General features: G+C 40.8%; 1 protein-coding gene across 3 annotated transcripts in view; it reads right to left on the minus strand.

The window, feature by feature from the left end:
- Nucleotides 1–21,974, minus strand: part of LOC103393174 (inactive phospholipase C-like protein 2) — a 64,325-nt gene that overhangs the window by 8,657 nt on the left and 33,694 nt on the right. For all 3 annotated transcript variants that reach the window (XM_008330039.3, XM_008330038.3, XM_017040634.2), the window contains 3 exons: nt 14,335–16,821; nt 10,245–10,448; nt 7,125–7,200 (listed from right to left, as the gene is read on the minus strand). In XM_008330039.3, coding sequence (XP_008328261.1) covers nt 7,125–7,200; nt 10,245–10,448; nt 14,335–16,821 — 2,767 coding nt within the window. The remainder of the gene's footprint in view (nt 1–7,124; nt 7,201–10,244; nt 10,449–14,334; nt 16,822–21,974) is intronic.

Below are 21,974 nucleotides of genomic sequence, written 5' to 3' on the forward strand. Positions count from 1 at the left end.
AAGGACAACAAGAGGGTCAGTTGGATCACTATTTCATTACTGTCGAGTCATACACACTGCAGAGCTGAGAAGAACACTGCATGGTAACTGAGAATAGAAAATGGATTTTCCTACTGCGAGGAGTCAGGAAAACAACGGCAGACTAGGACAAAGAAGCCACGAAGAAGGAACATGAACGTATCCCTCGGATTTCTGTAGTAATAGAAAGATTTGTGCAGTGCCCAGGCACAGAGTCTCTGCATCTGTAAATAGGCCTGATTAGACCTGAGTGATAAGTCCACAGCAAAGATGATTTATGAGGAGCCCACAGCCCAGACTGGGGGTCTCTGTCCCTGGAAATTTTGGTTTTTATTATGGGATAAAACCTCAACAACACAAATGATTTTTAGAGAGATGACTACCAAACATTTCACTTTGCTGATCCCATGTATTTTACTACTCATGTCTGGATGTTAATATTCTTACCCATCCATCCATCCACTCATCCATCCACCAATCCATGCATCTATGCATCCATTCATCCATTGCTCCTATATTTGAAAAAAAAAAGCTAAACACAATGAGCCAAAATAGCTTTGGCTATATAGCTAAGTAGCTGTATAGTTTTTAGTTTGTTTTTTTAAATGAGGTATTAGCTGGATGATGAAAAAAGGAGGAGCAGCTCAGGCAGACATCGTCAACTAAAATCACTGAGGAATAGGCAAAAGGATCCAGATCGTCCGACAGGTCAGAAGCATGATAACAGCATTTAATAAGACTGTCCTGAAAATAACAAACAACATCCTCCAGAGAAGAAGAAGAAAATGAATGAAAGTAATTGCTGCTAGCAAAAGGGATATGACTTCTTTTAGAGTGAAGTAAATTAGTAAAACTGAAGTACATTTTTTCACTGTGTCCCTCTGCGACCCGGCATCAAATGACCTGAAACAGGTCCCCAGACTGGAGGTTGAGAATCCCTGGTATACATGCTGTAATGAAGCCCTGAGCCTTCTATATGGCGGTGTAGCCTCTACCATGGCTTCACCTCAGTCTCATTCTAAGTCTCTGTGTGTTGGTGACCGACACCGGAAAAAAAATAAGCCACAGCGTTGAAGCATCGAGGACAGCTCAGGCTGGTTGTGAGATGGAGTGGGAGTTTATAGATTAGATATGCATGCAGATTCATTAGCCAGTGGGCAGAGGTCTACTGTAGACTCAGGCACACGAGCACACAGTGGCAGCATCTGGACGTGCCAGAGTGCTCATCCCAGCTGTCTGTCTGCTCGCCTATTAGTGGTGTGTGCAATGCAGAGCCATCAATATTGCCCGGGAGGGATCATCAAGCACCTCTCCATCCTCATCAACACGTCAGCTTCACTGCCCAAATTAAACTGATTAGATGCAATAATGACTGGGCATGGTCTGAACGCAGGAAGCAGGGAGGAAACGCAGAAGGGGCTGCTGGGAAATAGGATCCAGAGAAGATCCAACCTGTTCATCTTGGGACCTCAACACAATGTTTTTTGTTTTTTCTCTAAGTGTCTTTATACCAAAATAATCACTTTTTAACACCCCCTCTCGCCCCCTGCTGGATTAAACTAAGAACCAAGAATCACGATGTTGATATTTTTAAAAAAAAGTTTTGTATTATTCCTTTTGCTGTGGGAAAAAGTACTTTCACTGCAAATATAATTACCTAGGTACGACGAGTACTGCATTGAGAATAAGAAAAAAGAAAATTAAGAGGTAAAAGTCATAAATTTATTTTATGTGAAAGTTATTTTTGAAAATTTACGTTTGTTAATTTCACACTGACAGCCACTAGAGGGCACTGGTGCGACTTACTGTATACTCAGAGCGACTTATCTATGTTTTTTTCTTTTTTACTAGGCATTTTTTGGCTGGCACGACTTATATTCTGGAGCGACTCATAGTACGTAAAATACGGTATATAATATGCAATCACAAACGTCAGCCTGGTCCGTGTGGTTCTGTCTTTGGTAAAGACAACCGTTTTTGTTCAGAAAGTTGTGACTTTTTTCTCTTAAGGTGTCAACTTTTATCTCTTAAATTTACGACTCGTATCTCTACGACTTATTTTATTCATCATTTTTTTTCTCAATGTGACCCTGATACGTTGTACCTAGAAAGACTTTAAAATTCCGACCATATTGCATCAGGATGTTCAATCTGCACTCAGTCAGTCACTCACTGTGGTATTTCTCATATTTAAAATGAAAGGTGAGAGGCTAGTTCAGGTCACTGACTTCCGATCAGAGAAAGTGTGTCATCATGATTATGGCTTTGTCTAAACAGCATTTGGCTGATGAGCACAGTGCACTCTAAATGGCCAGGACAGAAGTGTCAGGTTTAATCAAAAGGCCACACGAACACACACACAGACACACACGTATCACACACCATCCTGTATTCTCTTTTGGATAGTCACAGCCCATTATCTAATGGCACCTTTTCAGCCTCCCCACAGAGCCATTTCACAAAAATTATACCTTCGGCTTCCAAACTGATCAGAGAAAATAAAAAAAATGAGCTTCATCTCTGCCCTCACATTTACATCTTGCTTATTTTTGTCTTGCATTCAGACAGTCGCTATTGTCTGCAACCATTTCCAGAACCCCATGTCCTACAAATTGGCTTTTGACGGCTGCATTGACGGCCTGTCAGTCTATCAAAAGGGCAGAATTCACGCCTTCCAACCAGCAGTGGAAATAAATGAAATGTTTTATTAAACGCTTCATCCAAAACTCTTTTGTACTTCTTTATTCCCGGCAGAATAAAACCTGATAAATGTACTCAGACCCTGGTCTAACAGGCCAAAGATGACAGAATAACAGGGGGGAGATGGGTGAGGGTGGGGAGGCGGGTGAATTGGTGAGCCATTTTATCAGAGCCACCGACTGTGATTGTAAAATTAGATTGGAGTGGTTTATGGCTCCGTCCTCTCCACCTTTCTATTTGTCACCCGTTCAACTCAATGAAGGTCAAGTTATAACGCTGTGGCTATGAATAATTCAGACTCCCCCTGGTGGCTTAGCAATATTTCAGGTGTTACGTGTTAAATAATGTACCGGCGTGGAAGTGTGGGTAAATAGATATATTTCTCTTTACTCATACATTTTAAAATGAAGAGCCTTTTCATACAGGCAAACAGTCAGACAGGCCTAGGACGGGGTCAAAGGCCACAATGAGAAGAAATGTCGGAACGCATATTGAATATGCAAATGAAAAATAAACTGATACAGGAAGTGGGTGTTGGGTCGTTACAGCCTGGATGATAATGAGGTGTCACTCATTACACTGTGTTCTTTACCCTACAATTATCTTAAATACCATCACTGTATTTATAGTGTGGTTAAGTCTACTGTAAAGGACATATCATGATGATGATTATTATTATATCTGCATTTACAAAATAAAACACTGGCATTAATTTCCCATTATCAAAGAGTCAAAAAGTTCTGAGACAGACGTTATTCGTTCTGTAAGTATCTTAAGGCCGTGACCCAGACTTCAAGTGAAGCACCACACCAATGTTGAAATAGTACACCAAACCAATACGCTCTATTCAATAAATGAATGGTAATGTATAGGAATAGTATATAACAGTGATTCTCATCCACTGTACCACGGGACACAAGACATGACAGGTTTTCTTTAAGCCTCAAGAATTTTTTTTTTAAATCATAGAAACAATTTTTACAAAAATTGACCGTCTGAAAAGAACTAGATGTAGACTAGACAATGAAGCAGGTCCTGACCTCGTTCCCCGGAATTCCACAGACGTAACTCCATCTGCAGAAGTCATTCGACTTAAATGGAAAATTAAAGTAGAAAAATAAAGAATAATAACTTTTGGATTGTCCTTTTGTCAGGGGGCGCTATAGTGGTATTACACATAGTGAATTAGCAGATGACCTTCCACTGACAACCTGACCTGGGATCTCGCTGGTGTTCATAGAACCGTGCATTTTGACCAGTTGCCCACCAACATTACAGATCGTCCACCTTCCTAATGTCGCAGCTTTAATAGGAAAATGATAAACATTCTGAGATTAAAGAATAGAGATTTCAAGTTTCTTAATTACAACCTTCAGTTGAAAGCAGCATTATACACAGCCCATAATGAGCCCCTCGGTGGTGGCAGAAAGTAATTGAATGTCTATAGCTGAAGGGAAGCCTCCAGTTTTTTTTTTTTTTTTTTAATGAGTGAGAAATTTTGTGCATAGACTGTATAATTGTCAGGTCTGGACTCATGGTCTGTTTCCTTTTCTGCTTGGCTCAAACACTGTTATATTTGTCTGCTCTCTGGTTTCTCTGAATGTCTGCTTTGAATGATGTGACTCTCACATACTGTGAATTGTGGGAAAACAGTAACTGAAACTTAAAGGTGCTGAGGCTAACAAGCTTCAAAGACTCAAAAAGGCAAAAAAATGTCCCAACACGATCCTCTAGTTATAATTTACTCATGAATTACTCATTCAGTGTGAAACCTGTTCCTGTTTAGTTGAAGAAAGACACACTCGAAGATGTCCTTCAAAACCTGAATCTTCTGAAACTTAAAAGTTTTTATTGCCATCCCCCGAATGAAAAAGTATTTAATTGTTCTACCTGTTACTGTCGCACGAAGGAAGACAACTTATCCTAAGTAAATAAATTAAATTAAGTTATAGTTTTCAGACCAATGATATATAATGATTATAAAGACAACTTCAGGAAATATGTGTGAATGCACGGATGAACAGATGAGAAACCATGTATATTTCAGAGGCGCCAGTTCAGTCCTTCGTGCTAGTGCCAGGGGCAGTGGAGTGGGGCTAGGTGACGGGGGGCGGGGGAGGTGCTATGTTTGGCATGCAGCTGATGCCCTACAGGGCCTGTGCTCCATCCCCCAGCCCCACTGCATCTTCACAGTTTCTTACATAATCCTATTCTTGTGTTGAGAACTGGTGATTGAAACTCATAATAATTCCATGTTTGTACTTCAAATGAGAAGTACTGCAGAATAACAGCAGGTTCATTACTAGCCTCGAGCCTGTTTGAAAATGTGTTCAGTGAGCAACACAAACACTGTTGATTTCTCTCGGTAATTTAAACATTTTGATAGATGATGACCACCATACGTACGCTCCACCCATTCTTTTAGTTTTCAGAGAAATGAAGGAAAACAAATGTTTGTAGAGTAACAATGATTTACGGGCCAGTGGGGGAGACGGATCGGGGTCACTATGGATCTCAGGGGGTCAAGTCCCCCTGTCCCTAGTGCCAAGAAAAAAAAAACAAAACACAAGAGCTAACCTAAAAACATCTGTTGGGTCCTTTCATTTTCAAATGAACTTTTAAACCACAAAACTCACTGATGCTGGAATGATTTGCTTCTGAAATAAAATAGTAGTTAGAAGCAAAATAAATCAGGGGATAGATCCAGTAAAACTGTAGCTCAACTTATGACGGTCGATTTTAAAAAGTACTGCTGTATTTCTGTAAAAATACTGTACATATTAATGCAGTGGTTCTCAATCTGTGGTACGTGTACCACCAGTGGTACGCGAGCACTCTTTCTATATTTTTCCATTTCCAATTGAATATATCTGAAACATACCATGCACGATTAATACAACATTTAAACATAAACATCTCTCCTGTGTGGTGGAAGCTAACAGGGAAGGTCTACGCTGCTATATGCTAATGTTGGTCATTATGGTGGTACTCAGAGAGATCAGTGTTTTCTCTGGTGGTACAGAGTAGAAAAAGTTGGAGAACCACTGTCTTGAGGCATAACTCACTCATATGAAGCGGTGAAAAAAAAACAAAATGAAGTTTGGATATTTTATCACTGCTGACATTTTAAAAATTGTATCTGGGCCAGTCACGGTCCGGCTCAGGCCTACTTCACCATGTATGAATCAAAGTCTTTCTCACTCTGTTCTCTTCAAAGCTGAAAAACCTCCTACTGTCAGATCAGCTCGGGCTTTAACACCTTTTAAAATACACTCTTATAAAACAGCCTGCGTTTAAATGCCACTAACCAGTGAATCACATCAACGAGCGTCACCCATGAGACATAATATCCACTGCACCGGATATTTATGGCTTTCATTAAATTGTATCCTGCTTTGTTTTTCACTGTATTTATTATTATTTTTATTTTATTTGATCCTATTTTATTTAGGCCTTTGGGTGTGATCAAAGATAATATTATTAATTATTTAAGGTGATTTTTGTTTCTCTTTACTGTTATTCATTTTCTGTTTATCAAGATTTTTTGTTTTTTTACAATTTTTATTGAATTTTACATGTGGTTTTAGCATTTTAAAGAAGCGCAAACATGATAAATGAATAATGATGTCTGCTGCTTCTTTCAGGGGTTCTTTAAGGTTAAGATAAATAAACAAGAGTGATTGATGTAAGAAAAACTGGAGAGGATGAGAGGCACAGGTTATTGGTTTGAAGCCATATCTTTCGAGATAATTAAGCTACGAGACTTATCTTCTCTCACGAACTGTCAAACGTAACATTATTTATTAATTTTTTTTTAAATTGAATGTATATTCATCTTTTCTCTCCTCTCTCTTCTTCTTCTTCTTCTCTACTTTATTCCACACTGTGTAAACTGTTTGATTTTCTCCACCTCTGGGTCGATGTTTACATTCGCCGCCCCTGTCACCTGTTCGTTGACATGATAATGACACGGCGATGCAGACTCTGCTCTGTCACCAGCTGCCACAGTCGTCTCTGGAGATGCCGTGAGAGCGTAAACGCACTGCATTCATACCATTAAGCACAAGGACACACCACAAACACACATCGTGTAAATTCTCAGCTGTCATCAGCTTTTCATACGGTCCAAATCCTGGGAGGAATTTATTATACTTTAAGTCAGTTTCTTTTGAGGAATTTATTATACTTTAAGTCAGTTTTTTTTTTGTTTTTTAAGAAACAAAAAGGCCAGTGAATCAGATGGGTTTTTTTTGTGGTAAAATAATTTTGTATTTAATTTCCGAATCGGTTAGGATCTGTATTTAAATGTCACCAAATTAATTTTAGAAAATATCAGATAACAAAGTCAGAGAATCTTTGTTATTTAATCCAATTATAAACCAAAATAAACAAGTTAGGCATCTTACCGGCGCGTTGTGCTTGTGTGAGTTTGGAGTAAACGACGTCGGCCGACTCGATCAGTGTTCTGCTGGTTTGGATCATCTGGAAAAAAAGGAAAGGGATCAGTGTTTAACCAAGGTTTTTAAAATAAATACATGTTTTGGCTCTTCATCAAAATACCATTATAACAAAGAGTTATAGAGGCCAAAGAAAATGTTCAGCGATAAAGCGGAATCGGATAGGAAGCGTTGAAGAATCCACTCAGGTTCGTCAAACACGTCCGCGTGAGACGGAGGCCTTCGTGGCGACACAAGTTTGTCTGAAATACACAGTCCATTTAAATACATCGTAAAAACCGGACGAGTTTTAATTAAATAAATAAAAGACAAACACCACGGGCAGGAGGATAATTAGCTTCTTTCAACGGTCGCACCTAATTATCACACGAAGGGCCGATCTTTGTGCAAAATAAAGGGAGCCGCCGCTCCTGTTTTTCTGTTAGACCTGACGCAGTTCAGTGTGAACTGCTCTTTTGGTAACAAAAAGACAAACCATAGGCTAATCACAGTAAAAAGGTCGCAAATAAATTAAGTTTTTTTTCAGTTTACCTTAGAAAAAAAACAGTTCTGGAAAGGTTGCACGCAGAAACAATTAGCTCCCTTGTAAATTCATCTGAACTTCATCTGAACCACCTTAAGTAAGCATGTCGACAATGTCTACTGTGTACAGTGGTGGGGAGGCTTGGGGCGAGGGGCGGTCACAGGCAGATCCAGGTTACCATTTCTACCTTCACTTTTGCATCAGACCGTCGCAGCATGGCGTATTCCAAACCCTAACCGTGATCCCAGGAGCTGAGCTGAGCCGAGCTGAACTAGCCCTGCAGCAGTTAGCAAGGAGACAGGGAGTAGACTCTCTGGTGCGTGCGAGTGCGTGCTCCTTCTTGTTCTGCCAGGGAGCTGGTTTTAGTGTTACTGTAAGTCAAATCACCATCCTGTATCTGTCGGTCTTATTGACCCAGGGTGCGTTTCCGTGTGTTTCTCGTGTTTTTCTATTCTTCTATGATGATTGCTAGAAATTACTGTAGCTCACACTTCTGGTATAACTGGTCTCCAGATTGCAGAAGGTAGAACATTTCACCCCTGCAGGACTGTTGGTTCGCTACACGAGTGCCGTAAACGTCTGTTCAATTATTAATGACCAACATGAAGACGAATGGACACAGAAGTTTAATAGGTATACAGTAAATCAAACATGGTTCTGGTATGGAGTAGAATTTAGGGTAAAGTTGAACATTAGAGGCCAATAAATGTCATTTAATTAATACGTCAACAGGTGCATGAGCTACACTGGTACAGTAAGGGGCCGTCTGACAGTAAATGGCCTGATGTTGGCAGCTATGTCCTGTTTGGTCACAACCATTTGCCATGAATTCAGAACTAGGTTAATGTGATTGATTCTAATGACTAAGGCTGCAACGTTTTTAAGCAAATATGTATCCAAATGAAACTAAAATTATTAAATATAAAATTATTATAAATATAAAATTATTAAATTATATTAAAATTAAAATAGTCATTTGGGGGTAGGGGGTGTCAATTTATTTTTTAACATGCATTAACATCCTCAGGAGGAATTCTAGATTTCTTTTGACCAATGGTTAAAATGACATTAAAAATTAACAATGTGCTGTATTTCCATTTTTTATGTGTCTTTAAATGCCCTTTAAAAAAGACATTTTTTCCTTAATCCCTGTAGCTACAGGTTAGCAACAAAGATAGCCTAAAAGTGCCTATAAATAAAAGCTTGACAGGCAGAAAACTATTAAACTAACTTAGATAAAACTCAAACATATAAAATTGCACAAAAAATACCCAATTCCCTAATCTTGCTTGAGAAGATAGATATATCTTAGTCTAGCATAGATGCTAAAGGCAGTTAGCTAAGGTCGCCCAAAAAGATCAAATATATATAATATAGCTAAAGAAATAAAATAAAATCAGTCAGTCAGTTATATCATTCTTAAAGAAAAAGAGGCAGCTGTTAAAAAAGGCAAATTTTCCTTTGTAGTTGTCAGAATGTCTGACTGACAGCTAAGCTGTCCAATAGGAGCACGGCTCAGCACCCTCAAATTGAATTAATCTAAACAAAGCGTTGCTTTGCAAACCACTGTCTTTTTTAATACCGTAAAACATGACTAAATGTACAAATATTTGAATCTTATAAGACACAGGGCACACTCTAGCGTCGACCCAGAGAACATGTTGTCAGGCTGGAGCCGGAGCTTTGCTCCGACAGGATTATGAGGCGTCCTGCTCGGTTAGAGGTTCATAAAACTTCATTTCTGAGCTGCATGGTGCGTCACTCCTGATGTCAGCAGAGCCAAGCTGATGACCTGAGAACAACCGACGACAACAACAACAACAGCGTCACCCACTTCACCGGCTCCGTTCCATCTTCAGCGGCAGGATAAAGGCTTGTAGAATGAACTGGAGATAACTAATAACAAAACCTCTGTCTGCAGTGTTTTGGCAGCACAGGAGGCAGAACTGGGAGACATGAGAAATGATACAATGGGTAGCTGCGGCCCGACGGTGTGACTGATCAAATAAGTGTTTTCAGTCTTTTCTGAAAGCCTTGTAAAACACACTGAGGCCTGAATCACAGCTGTGTTCTGTTAAAGGAGATAAAAAAAATCTGCTGCGAGGTTCTTTTTGTTTGTCTTTGTCTTTTTTTTTTGTGAGTGCAGCATCTATGGAAATCTGCAAAGAGCAAGATGTGCTTATCAAAGCACAGAGGCAAGAACTCCTCGAACGTAACGTCTGAGAGTTTATGAAGAGCATCGGTTTACCTGAGCTAGCATGTTTGATGCTAACAAGGTTGTTATCAACCTATGTTGTCAGTATTGCAGTGATATAAATACAGGGAATCCAAATACTTCAAGTCAGATCAGCTCCTCCCTGTCCTCTGTCCCCTGTCCCCTGTCTGTGTCCACAGGTTAAATCAGCTCCTCCCTGTCCTCTGTCCCCTGCCCCCTGTCTGTGTCCACAGGTAATCTGATTAATTTTTTTTTTTTTTTCAAAATAATCTTATCAACATCACGATCGTCTCTGTCTGAAGGTCCGATGTTCTGTGCTAAGGTCACTTACCATGTCATAGGCGTTCAGCACTTTGCGCAACAGTTCTGGAACTGGACCCTGGGCCTCCATGGTGGGGTACGTCTCACTCAGGTCCACCGTGACCCGCAGCGACCGCTCGCTGTTCATCAGCCAAGTGGAAACCGTGAGAATGCACTGCTTCATATTGGCTGCTGGGGTAAGACCGCACAGCTCCTTAAAGGACACCATGGCATTCTTGGAATCAAAAACATACACAGAGAAGAAAATATACTGGTGAGAATTCATCAGAAAATTATTGAATTTTGGAAAATAATAATAAGAATAAACTGTTCTAAATTCAGCACCTCACAGACATTCTGAGAAACTGAGATTTTCTTGTTCCTTCATTGGACAAATGCACAGTAAAATATCCCCCATATGTCTCTAATCTTCTCCTTAACCCCTGTGACCTAAATCTGTCGTCAGTTACCAATACTTATCTCACAACACATGGTCATTAAGGTTTTTTTTAATCAGCTGCACCAATTTATGGAATATCCTCAGATTTCTGTCAAAACACTATATTTATTTCCCTTTTTTAAATTTGTGTATCAGGCATGCCAAAGTAAAAAGAGACCTCATACAAGGCACAACGCTTTTTAAAAGATTATTTTTTTAAATGTATTTTATGTTATTCTTAATTCTACATTCTACTGGAGGAGCTTTAAATCAAAGAAATACAGTGGTAACGCAGTCAACATGTTATAGAAAGTGCACATCATTTAATCATTTACAAAAAAATGAATTTAAAAATTAAAAAAAATAAAAAATATAAAAAAGCAAAAATGTTAAAGCAATAATTAAAAAAAATATCTGTAATCAATTCGTTATCATTTATCACACAGTGATCCAGCTCCTCCTACTTGTTTCCTTATGGAAATGTGTTTGCCTACATGTGTAGCGTTTGTGAATTACTTAAGTGCAGAGCCTCTGCCAAAGGAAAGTAGTGAAAGGCAGTGAAGGAATCTGCCAACTTGTGTCTCTAGTGTCCAGTCAAATTAGTCAGCTGTAGTTTTTCCTTCGGTGCTTCTTCCTGTCTGGCGCAGCTGTTGCGACGGCCATGTAACAAGCTGTGACAGGCCATTGGCTTGGTAATCTCTTCAGCCGTATATATATAGAGGATTTGTGAAAGTGAAACTGTCTGAAAAACAGGTGACATACTAGAGAAGACAGCTGTCCATCTGAGGCTCAGACAAACAACAGTTCACACTCACTTTCACACCCAGGGTTTTTCATTTCCAAAACCTATGCACAAACATGAAGGACATGAAACCCGACAAACGAATCCAATCCAGTGGCTGACCCTATCCATTCTTGTACTTTTCTCGTTCTAGACAATTCCCGATAATGTAGATGGGATTTGATATTTTACATCTTAACCAAACCTTCACATCAAACCCTCAGATTGTTGAGGAAACATTTGGAGAAACCAGTCAAAAAACAAAACCGTTCCCAATGCTTGCTTTAGCTTTGCAAAACTGTTTGCACATAGTGGTCTCGTATGGCACCACCCACATATACTTCCCTGCCACTCATGATGGTCCACAGCTTTGCTCCAAGAACTCTTTTTAACTCTAAATTCCTGACTGACACACACACACACATATATATGTGTGTATATATATATATATGGTTATATGGTTACCCCAGGTCCAGCCTCCGGCTATGCCTGGTGCTCACACGCCGCAGTGTGGGAATCAGCTGTTCCCCAAGGACTTCACTCTACTCTTCTCTGTTCTCTGAGAGGATGTAGTGCTGCAGAGCCTGACCTTCCTGTAGATAAGGAGACTGGCCAGGGAACACAGCCCTTTTCTGTATGCTGAACCCCATCTACTGCTAACATCTCTCAGGCCGTTGGACAGAGCCGTGGAAAAACACACAACAACAGTGAGAACCAGAACAGCTCTGATGCGGGGGGTTCGGCAAACAATGCGTGACTGTGACCGTGTGTGAACTGTGAGCACTTAGGTGTTTGTGTCTCAGTGTGGTCCAACTTGGGGTTGTTAGCATTCATTGTGCGTGCTTTAATTGCATGCATATGTGTAGGGGACCGCATGCACAAATGTTTCTGGATAATTGTCATGCAATGAAAGCTATACTGTTCTGCTGATACAAAGCCATTGAGGAGCTGAGTGTGTTTTTAATTACTGCCTTTTCCCTGATTTTACCCCCACACCCTTCAGCATTCCCAAATAAGAGCTTTGTGTCCAGTTACAACACAGCATTTGTTCCTTTCTCTCTCAATCTCAATCTCTCTCTCCGGCTCCCTTTTCTTTATTCTGCCCGTCTTTCTGCAGCATTGATTGGGAATGAATAGGACCAAGGTTGCAACAAATACAGGGAAGGAAGGAAACATAGGCACTAATGCCTTCATCTGCACTTTTAATTATTGAACAAAACACAAAAACATAAATCATCTTCCACTTTTACATCCTCCGGTTGTTTCCCTCAGGGGTCGCCAGAGCGAATCATTTGTCTCCATCTCACCCTATCTCATGCCTCCTCTGCTCATGTGCAACACGGGTACTGCACCAATCAGGAAATGGTCAGTGATATTCACAATAGCATGTGCTTCTATAACATGTTGGATCTTGGCAAAGTTTTTTCTGACCAGCCATAAATATCAAGGCCAAAAAAGTTGAGTTGAGAAAATTGCTATCATTCAGTCTCACAAGCCAGTTTAGGGGTTGCAACCCACCATTTGAAACATATTGATCAAAAGTGCATTTTAGAAACTTTCACTATTGTTATTTGTTATTGTGGGATACATAGATTTTCATAGCATTCTTTGATAGTATTCATAGTATCCTCCTCATATAGACATCTTGACTTTGAGTCCAAACTGTCAAGGCAAACAGAAACGTCCTGCACTGTTGCCACGTTGTGGACTGTTCCCCCCTCCACCCACACAAAGCCTCTATAGATCCATGGTAATGAGCCCCTCTATGAAAGGCTTTGACTTTTTTTTTCAACATTTAGAAAACAAGGCTCTTTTTCAGCTTTTATTCATCATTTATAATGACTTTAAACTTTATCTCCAGCACTTTCCCCAGCAACTTTTATCTCGGTAATTGAAAGGAAAAAAAAAAAATTTCCATTTCAAACCTTTAGGATAGATCAGAGCACTGATTCGACTCTGATGCTGTTTCATCAGGTTAATTTAATCCTCTGTCCACCTAATTACATTTTTTATAATGACCAGGTGCTATAAGGACACAGACTGTAGCATCTGTGACTATCTCCATATCAAACAAAAGTTACATAACATAATTATAGCTAAAGTTTTTGTTCCATCTTTGTCAGAAAAGTTGGGATCATCCATCTCATCGTCCAATGGGATTTCTAATAATTTTAAGCAATAATTTTGTCTAAAAAAATCCTTAATACGGTATTTATCTTTAATTAGAGTACATTTTGAACTCTTCAGTCATTGTGTCTGAAGAAACATAATAAACTGCACCTCCAGGCCTGGACTAGTAATTAGCCAAAGCGTGTCAATTCAATTATTACTAATCTTCGACCGAGGAGTTTTAAAGTCAAGTACTGAGAGTGCCTACTGTAGTATCACACTCCTCTCCACTGAGCAGTAATTGTAACTGTGCACTATTCATAACTTTATGAATTGCCCAGCAATATTACTTCACTGCTGTTCTGTTTTATAAGACAAACAAAGCACAATTAGCCCATTATACAACAATATATTAAATGAGGCCAAAAAGTGAAAATATGAAGATAAAAAAGCTCCTTAGAGACTGACTATCAGACTAAAGACAACACTGATATACTGGCGGGAATTGAAGAAAGACACAAAGATCTTCTTCAACAACTCTGATTAAGTTTTAATAGCCACCTGCTGCCACCTAGCAGAAGAGTATTTAATTGATCTGCCTGTCACGCATTGATGAACAAAGAAATAATATTTCCAATAAATAAATAATAGTTTTGGGACCTATTAAGTGACATTGCATAATTGTCCACACTAGTGTGCCACGTGAATCACTGGTCTAATCACATTTCAACACAAAGGGTTTCCCATGTTTCACCAATAATTAAAATAAAATGGTTTCGTGTAGATCCTTACCTGCACATTCTCTCTGAGGTCAGTGGCCTCCCTGAGGGGGTGGGTGGATGCTCTGAACAGCTCGTCCACAATTTTGATCCCCGTGGTCTTGGTGGTGGTGTACTCCCGAGCCTTTCTGCCCTTCCTTACAGACAGACCCCTCTTATTACCCTTTCCGCCTCCTCGCCGGTTGGTGATGGCTATGTGGACAAACAGGGTGGTGTTCTGTAGGAACTCCCCTGTGAGGGACTGCAGGGGTACATGCCTGTACCCTGGCTGTAGGCACTCAAATGGAATGGTGTACTGCCCAATGAACTCGTCTCCTATGTAGTCATCATCCAACACTACAAAGCGGAGAACTGCCAGCTCTGGTAAATTGATCTGGAATTCAAAACTCTCATCAAAAATAGGATTGTCACCGTTCTGGGATACAGTCTTGGTTCTTTGCTCGGCACAGTCAGCTGGGATTCCATGGATCTCCACGTATATGTACGGCTCCACTACATCACCTTTGGCAGCCGAGCCACGAGGTTTAGGCAGATTTTGTCCACTAATCACCTTAATATGAAGAAGCTGTGCGGAAACCCCTGGAAGGGAGTCCCGGGCATTAGCGCTAAAGTAGGAGACCTCCTCTCTCATGATGGCTGGCCGCAAAACATACCCACAATTCCCATTCTGTCTGAACCAACCGAGGTTCAGGTCCATCATCAAGCCTGGCGTCTGGTAGTTCATGGCCACAATCTGGCAGCCACACTTCCAGAAATCCTGTGGGTTCATGTTGCTGGCATCAATTCTCATAGGCGTGGGATAAACCCTGGACAGCAGGCGCTTGTTATAACATACAAATTCCTCTGGGAACTCGTTGGCAAATCTGTTTGCATCTACCTCATTGAAGGAACAAACCTCCCAGAACTTTTGGTCCCTCTTGGAAATCTCAAAGTCCCTGAACTGTACTGACTTGCAGAGAGATACAAGATCAGAGAGCTCCCTGCACAGTCTGAGTCTCCTGTACCCTAAGCCATTTAGTTGGTCCTTCTCATCAGATCCTACTCTTCGAGACATTTCCAAACCTTCTTCCTCATCCGTCACATCACCCTCAGCATCGGCGCAGGTGGGAGGAAGCTTCTTACCCTTAAGGAGAATTTTGCCTTTGAGCTTCTCGGGGGAAGGTAGGTAGATTTCCTCTTTGTTTGGGGGGCTGACATACAACTTTTCACCAAGTATCTTCTTCATATGCTGGGCCATGACCCTCTGCTGGAGGATGCAGCAGTGGGCCACCAAACACAGAATCAGGGGGTATTCAGAGCTCTCAAAAGCATATTGGTTAATAATGTCCAGGACTTTAGAGAAGGCCAGCTGTGAGGCCACCGAGCTTCCCACATAAACTACCGGTTCATTGTCTGGACCATCCCAAACAATGACCTCAATGCTGCGGCAGCCCATTTTCAAAGCTCTGATGTAGCTGCTGATATCTGATGAACCCCAGAAATGGTCTTCCAGTAGGGATGCATTATGGGAGGAGTTGATGTAGTAATGCGACAGAGGCTGGGACATATCCTGGCAAACTCGCTTGTGTTGGGGGTCAAAGATGTGGCATTCCGAGGAGAGGAGGTAGTGTGTAAAGCCACCAAGGGAGAGGTAACCTCTTGCCCTGCCTTTGGCAGATGGCTCAAATTTATGAACAATATCCCTGCACATTTCTTCCGTTACACCTTCCACACCCTGCTCCACCTCTACGAATAACATTAAATCTTTACTGTCCAAATACTCCTTGTTACTGGAGAACTGCACCAGCAAGAAGAAGATCTCAGGTCGTGTGCAAAGCTCACAGTAGGCCTCCACAAACGTGTCCATATTTATTGCTTCTCCGTATTGGTCTTTAGCTTTTTGTAGTTCTTTAAACTTTAACTCTATTCTAGATTCTTTCATTCCAGGGTTCAGGCCCTTAATTATCTGGGTGGCCTTAAACAGGTCTATGTGCCCTTCTTTGTCCATATCTGCTAGCTCGAACACTGAGCCAATCCATGATGTTCGCAAACTCGGTTGGCTTGGCTCTGCGATGTCCACCGGGTGCCGACCATATGACACCAAATACCTCAGGCCCATCACCCAGGTGCTGACGACATCTGGCGTACTAGCAACCAAGTCGAGGGACTCGTAATTATCACCATAAATGATCGAGAAGGCGCATTCATCAGGGAACTGATCCGAGAGCCCGTTGCTGCGCAGAACCGGAGTTTTCTTTCCCAAGCGGACCTCCTTAATGCTTTTTATCTCCAGTTTGGCCTTTTCTGAATCTTTCTTTGACGGTTCCCAGCGTAGCCAGCGCATGTCGGGATCTAATAGGAAGTATCTGTTGTACATGCGCGAGTTGGAGCGCACTTTCTTCATCTCACATCCCTCCATCATAAAGGCCATGCAGGCAGCTGTGCTGTTGATCTTTCGGTCACTTGGCATTGTGCTGAAAGATACAGTCTTCTTCCTCACTTGTCTCTGCTTGGAACCATCCTGGGAACAGAGGGAGGGAAAAGAACAAGAAAAAGTTCTGAGTTAGGCTTGTTCTGAACTGATGAATCGGATTTCAACCAACCATTTGACATTTTAGTGTAAATATAAAGCAGTAGTAGTAGTATCATGACCTTATCATAGTAAGTACCATCTATATCACTGTAGGTTTGTGTTTGTTTATACCATTTTTACTTTCACACCCTGCAATAAAATAAAATTGAATGTTTATTTAAAGTGACACGCTGTAGCACAAGCAATATAACTTCTCGCAATGGCTCCATTAAACTGTTTTCTTTTTTTTTTTTTTGTACTGCAATGGTTTCCCAGAAGCTTAGAGATAATCAGAACCACTATGTTGATCGAGAAATGCCAATACAAAGCCTTTTCATGATATTGTTGCATCGAAGGTAAAATTAATTTGACTGGTGAACTGTTTGGGATTAGTGGAAGGCAACCAAAATCAATGATTTACAGCCTTAAATTCTAATTAATAAATATATCCACAGCTACTTATTTGTCCGGTCCCATGCTATTTAAACCTATTTAAAGTTATGAAGAGCTTCCCAGGTGGCCGTTGAGGTGTCAGTCTTCCACAGGACATGGACAGGTCTGTACAGGTCTGATGGATCACCTCTGAGTGTAATTTAACACTAGCCACAGTAAAACGCCTCAGGGCCATCCATCTCCCTTCCCTCCCCCCGACGGTCAGAGGCAGATGATGCCTGGCACCTTATCACAATTAATGAGCAGCACTTGATGTGAAGCTGACAAGATGACAATGTCACTACTCTCTGGTTACGCCCTTGTTTACGACCTCTATATCTGTTCTTCTGTCGTTATTATGATGTACATCTCGCAAAAGCAATTAAATGACATTTCAGAAGAAAAAAAACAAGTATTACTCCTGGAGAATATTTTACTACTAAATTGAACTGGGGTATGGATTTTAGAAGTTTGTGAATAATTCATTTCTGTGCAATTAGGCCACTTTTTATTTAATGTAAGTAAAAAAAAAACCCAAAACATTTCTAGTATATAATAACTCTGGAAACCCTTCTTTGGAGCTGTTTGTAGTCCTTTAGTGGAACAGAGGTCAAGGGGGGGTCAAAGGGTATAAGGGTCATTGGACAGCTGCAAAACATGCTGTTACAATTAGCAGGTCAGGCGGGGCAAAAGACAACACGTTGTTATCCACTGCATTTGATGCTTTTTATTCGTCTCAATTTCTTCCAGATTAAGATTCCCTGTTGTATGTATGCACAAGGGTCCTGTTGATACCACAGCGATGCGAGGGTATTTGAGTAATCTCCCTCACCTCCCCCGCCCTCTTTTCTCCTGGGGACGCTGGCTGCTGCCGCCGCCTGGTTAAAACCCTCCCTGATAGAAGGGGTTAGGTTGCTGAAATTGGTAGAAGGCCGTCAGAGTGAGTGTGCGCGAGTCAATTCAACATCCTGTGAAGGGCAGAGGTGTGTCACACACTCCCCCTTTACTGCGCTGCCTGATGCGGGGCAACGTAAGCAGTGGAGAGTTTAACTCTAGGGAAGCAATTAATGGAACATGATCTCTCAGGTTGCCGGTTTCACTGCAGTGCCGGACTTAGTGCTGCATGAAAAAAAAACAGAAACAATTTGAAGTGAGTACTGAGAGGCATAATGGACCAGTCATATTAATACATGTACTCTTTATTACTTTTATTAATGTCATTATGATGTGACTTCCTGTGTGTGTGTTCATATCTCAATGTACCTGAAACCATAACTATTCTTTTAATTGGCTTGGTACTATTGTTCTCCTTACTCAAAAAACTCAATAAATAGAAAAACAACAACTAACAGTTATCCCCCAGATTGCTAAAAGTAAGGTTAGAATTTGCCTCTACATGACATAGATGAATAAATATATATATGAGTGTAAGAAGAGAAGGTTAAAGATTAAGTGTTTCAGCAATACTGCAGAAATGAATGGCCAATCTGGCCAAGCTAATTAGAACAAACAAACTAGAACAAAAAAAAAAATCTGATTCCGTACAAGCAATGAATTAAATGAATAAAAAGAGGAGCAGAAGTTCCTGGTAATACATTGTCATATTTACGAGTGAGTGAGTTTACATATATTTTTTTTTTACGTCAGGTTTGTCAATGTTGAAAATCCTTACAACACTGAGCTAGATGTGGTTTGCGCTATCACACAACTCGCAACGCTCCTTTGGTGCAGAGCATGAACAACACGCGGAAAATGAGCCAGAAAATCTGAGAGGAACGTAAGGTGTCTGTGTGTGGATATGATTTCAGGTTGGTACATACAGTACTGGCCAACAGTCCCTGGGCCCCAAATGTAATGCCTTTATTTTCCATCTGCAATAGTACATTCCCAAGGAGAAGGCTGCACAGGCCAAGGAGCACCAAATACTATAACTAATTACTGGTCCACACAGAGAAGGGAGATCCTGGATATGGAGCTTAGGAATCATAGTAAAAAAAAGGCACAAGAAGCAACCTTAGAAACCTAATGTCACAAAGCACTTGTGCTAAAGTCAATTTAATTCAACAATCAGTTAGGAATCCCTTTGTTACACTCGCTGCTTTAAAATCAGATTATATACATTTGTACACCAGTCACACAATCTCCCGTGGTTTATCTGCCGCGCTAACCTCATCCTCCCCAGCTGCTTTCCTCGTTCTTTCCATAACCCCACGTCACCTGTGGGGCCAATTATTTTTTTCTGCCGAAGCTATTTCGTAAGCCTCTCGTTGAGAGTGCGTTAGCGTGCGCAGAACCTCGCCGCCGACTGACAAAAACAAGGACGGTGTCGAAGTCACATCCTTTCGTAATTTACTCATAATGGGTTTCTCATCGTTTCGTTTTCTCTCAGGGAAGAGGAAGCGAAGCCTCGGTCGATCCGAGTGTTCGTATTTCTGCCAGGTTACGAGGAAAATTATAGGAGTTGTGTTAAATACGAACAAAATAATAGGGATCTGTGACCTCTGATTCTCTCAAAATCGTGTGTAGAGAGAGGACAGGGTTCTGTTTTATTCTCAACAGTAGAACAGACAAAACCACAAACACACAAACCAGAGGCAGTATTAAAAACTATTCAATTAAAATAAAAGTATTTTGCATTTAAATAAAAAAAGAACAATAACAAAAAAACATTAGCAGAAGTGACCTGTTAACTGATGATTTTAAATGCAAAATACATACAAGGGTTCATATAGACTTGAAGGTTACAATAAGATAAATAGCGGCTTCTTTTTTTTTTTTGCTTAACTTAACTGCTTTAATGCTTTTAAACAGTTCCATCCTCAGTGGCTAAACAGAGTGTGTTTTTCAGTGCCCGTCTGACTGCCTCTCCTTCCATTTCATTTACGTGATCCAAGTCGGTATAAAAATGTAATCACAGAGGTTCTTATCTGACAACAGCCTGTGCTAACAAACTGATCTCCCAGTGCCAGGCCTCACAGCTGTGACTGTATGACGCCCCATCAGATAAAACAGTTAAATACCCCACCGCGGCCTGCCACGCTTTAATTAAACTTCATTGTCTCGTCACAGAGCATTCATCTCATTACAATTATTACCACTGTGTCTTTTCATTTTCCCAAAATGGACCAAAGCAGAAACGGCTGGATTGTTAGACGTGTAGAGGTGCAAAGGGAGCTTCAAAAAGGGGAGGACTGCTTTTCCTGAGTCGTCACTCAGGTCCCGCTGCTTCTTTGCTTTTCTCATTATTGTATCTCCATTAACACGTCTTCTTCCTCTTTCCTCTTTTATTTCCCTTAATTCCGCACTCTACACAGCGCAAACACTTGACACTTAGGCGTCCTCTGCTAAAATAGGCGGCAGCAATACTGAGACGAGATTAATGCCGGTAAACAATTAAGGTCAGGCTCGCTGTGTGCCGAGCGTCCTCATCCTGTGGGAAATGATCTATCACTTCCTCAATAACATCTGACAGTGGCAGCTGTTCTCAACCTGCTCACGGTGAGTAGCCTGTATCTGAGTCAGCCATAACGCAGGAGAAAGATGCATAATGTACACACACAGATCTAACGCAGAATTTTGGTCATTGCATTTAAAGGTTCTTTTTTATAAATGTGATGATTAATAACTGATTCAGTGACGTGCCATAATGGATGATAGATTTATCTATCTGAGTTCAGGCAAACAGAAATGACCTGGATCCAGTTACTGTTGTGTTGGTCACCATGGTGACTGGTCAGTGGAGAAGAATGCTACGGGATGTGGAATTGTGTCAATTGAAAGAAATGAACATTCTGTAAAAACAAAAAAAAAACAAAAAAAAAAAACAAAAAACAAACAGCTCAGTGGTTCTTGACCGAGGTTCTTCAGATGTGGCCTACTCTACAGTTGCAAAACACCCGGCCATTCACAATCCGTTGTGTTCAGCATTGCTTTTCAAGTAGTTGAAAAAGACATCTTAATTAGAACCAGACAAAAAGAAGGTCGGTTAAGTGCCAGCCCTTCACAGGCGTAGTACTCAAGAGTCAAAATAGCAACAAGGCAATTAGAAATAACAGACATCACCCTCTAAGAGGGCAACAAGATAATGGGCTACATGTGTTTGAAACAGCTAGCGCATCCGTTTGGCAGTTTTAGTTGGCCTCACTTACCCACCACACATCCTCATACTTGTTGAGGTAGTAACAGAAGCTAGCGATAGCCTGCTAATAACAACAAAACCTTTGGGTTGTGCAGTCTTCAAACAAAATCTAAACTAATTTTCAACAGTTTCCTCAAATGTTTTTCTTTTCTTTTTTTGATTAACGACACTCTTGAATGTATGTCTCATTTTGCAAAAAAAAGAAAAAAAGTTGAATTCTCTCACTTCCCCAAGGGCTGGAATGGGAAGGGAAAGGGGAGGAGATGCAGGTAGTAGAAAAAGAATGTTGCCTCCGGTCATATGATATTTTGGACCACAAACGTTGCCATTCCAAAAATATATAACCCATTTTGGGGCGATGTTCAAGTCCAAACAGGATCCGCACAAGTTGAGCAGATGCTAAAGACTTGCGGCCTATATGCAGCGAAGGACTGTTTTATGGCGCTCATAACGCAATGACTGAAAACCACAACACTAGGGAGTGTGTTTAACTTAGCTTGTCATTTGGTGTTCTCAATCATTATGAACAACT

This window comes from Cynoglossus semilaevis, chromosome 17 (genome assembly GCF_000523025.1).
Source record: "Cynoglossus semilaevis isolate Cse_v1.0 chromosome 17, Cse_v1.0, whole genome shotgun sequence".
In the NCBI taxonomy this organism is placed as follows: Eukaryota; Metazoa; Chordata; class Actinopteri; order Pleuronectiformes; family Cynoglossidae; genus Cynoglossus; species Cynoglossus semilaevis.